The sequence below is a fragment of the Mizuhopecten yessoensis genome, unplaced genomic scaffold (assembly GCF_002113885.1).
Source record: "Mizuhopecten yessoensis strain PY_sf001 unplaced genomic scaffold, ASM211388v2 scaffold714639, whole genome shotgun sequence".
NCBI lineage: Eukaryota > Metazoa > Mollusca > Bivalvia > Pectinida > Pectinidae > Mizuhopecten > Mizuhopecten yessoensis.
The window spans coordinates 2,190-3,048 of NW_018479221.1; the positions used below are offsets into that span (position 1 = coordinate 2,190).

At 39.9% G+C, this 859-nt stretch overlaps 1 protein-coding gene across 1 annotated transcript; it reads right to left on the reverse strand.

The window, feature by feature from the left end:
- Window positions 1-181: 181 nt before the first annotated feature.
- LOC110440996 lies at window positions 182-655 on the reverse strand (the record flags this gene model as incomplete). Its single annotated transcript, XM_021484103.1, has 1 exon — window positions 182-655. A coding segment is annotated over one exon (474 nt), but the record flags the coding sequence as incomplete, so codon positions are not given.
- Between the last annotated feature and the right edge of the window lie 204 nt (window positions 656-859).

Below are 859 nucleotides of genomic sequence, written 5' to 3' on the forward strand. Positions count from 1 at the left end.
TTTGATAGAGACAATTGTTGAGATCCTTTATGTTTAGTGGTCATCTGCTGCGTGTAAGATTACCAAAAGAATAATACGAGAGAAAATACAAATATTTGTTTTGAAATCTTCAAGACATCTTTGGTGTTGTTTATTTCATAAAAATGCAAGAAAACTTTTTTTTTAAAGATTTATTTCATACAAACTACACAAGCTATGAATTTATCTTGCTCATATGGAGGGCATCGCAGAGAGCCACAGAAAGCTTTGACTCCATAAAACAACATACCATTGTCGTTTCTATCAGCTCCTCCAGAGAGCGGCTGTGCATTCTCATCTACACATACATATTGGGTAGCAGCTACTTGGGCATAATAACCCGACGCTAATGACCCACTGTAGGCCTTCGTCCAGCCGCTGTAGCAGGTCGTCCTCGCCGGTATCATTACAGAGGAAACGAAGGAGGTAGATCTACAGACAGCACAGGGAACCTCTTCATTGTGTGATTTAGGCCCGAATAGAGAATAGCCATTAACAGATTCGTACTCTGCTCCATAAATCCTCCCTGTGTAAGCATCCGGTACAACAGTCGTCTGTAACCATTCTGGATCTCGTGGTAGGCAAAGAGAGTCAACTGCCGCTCCGCTGTGGTCATACCATGAACCTCCTGCATAGCCTAACAAAAAAACAGGCTCCTAGTCATAAGTACACCAAGGGTTTTTATAAGGATCTGCTCTTGAACTTAAACATTTCTACTATCTTATTTTTTGTCCATACCTTATTTGAAAGAGGAGAATATGCGAAAATAAAAATAATACAAATCTGGCTCAGATCGGTCGAACATTCGAATTTTACGTGATATTTTTGGTGAAATGTGTGT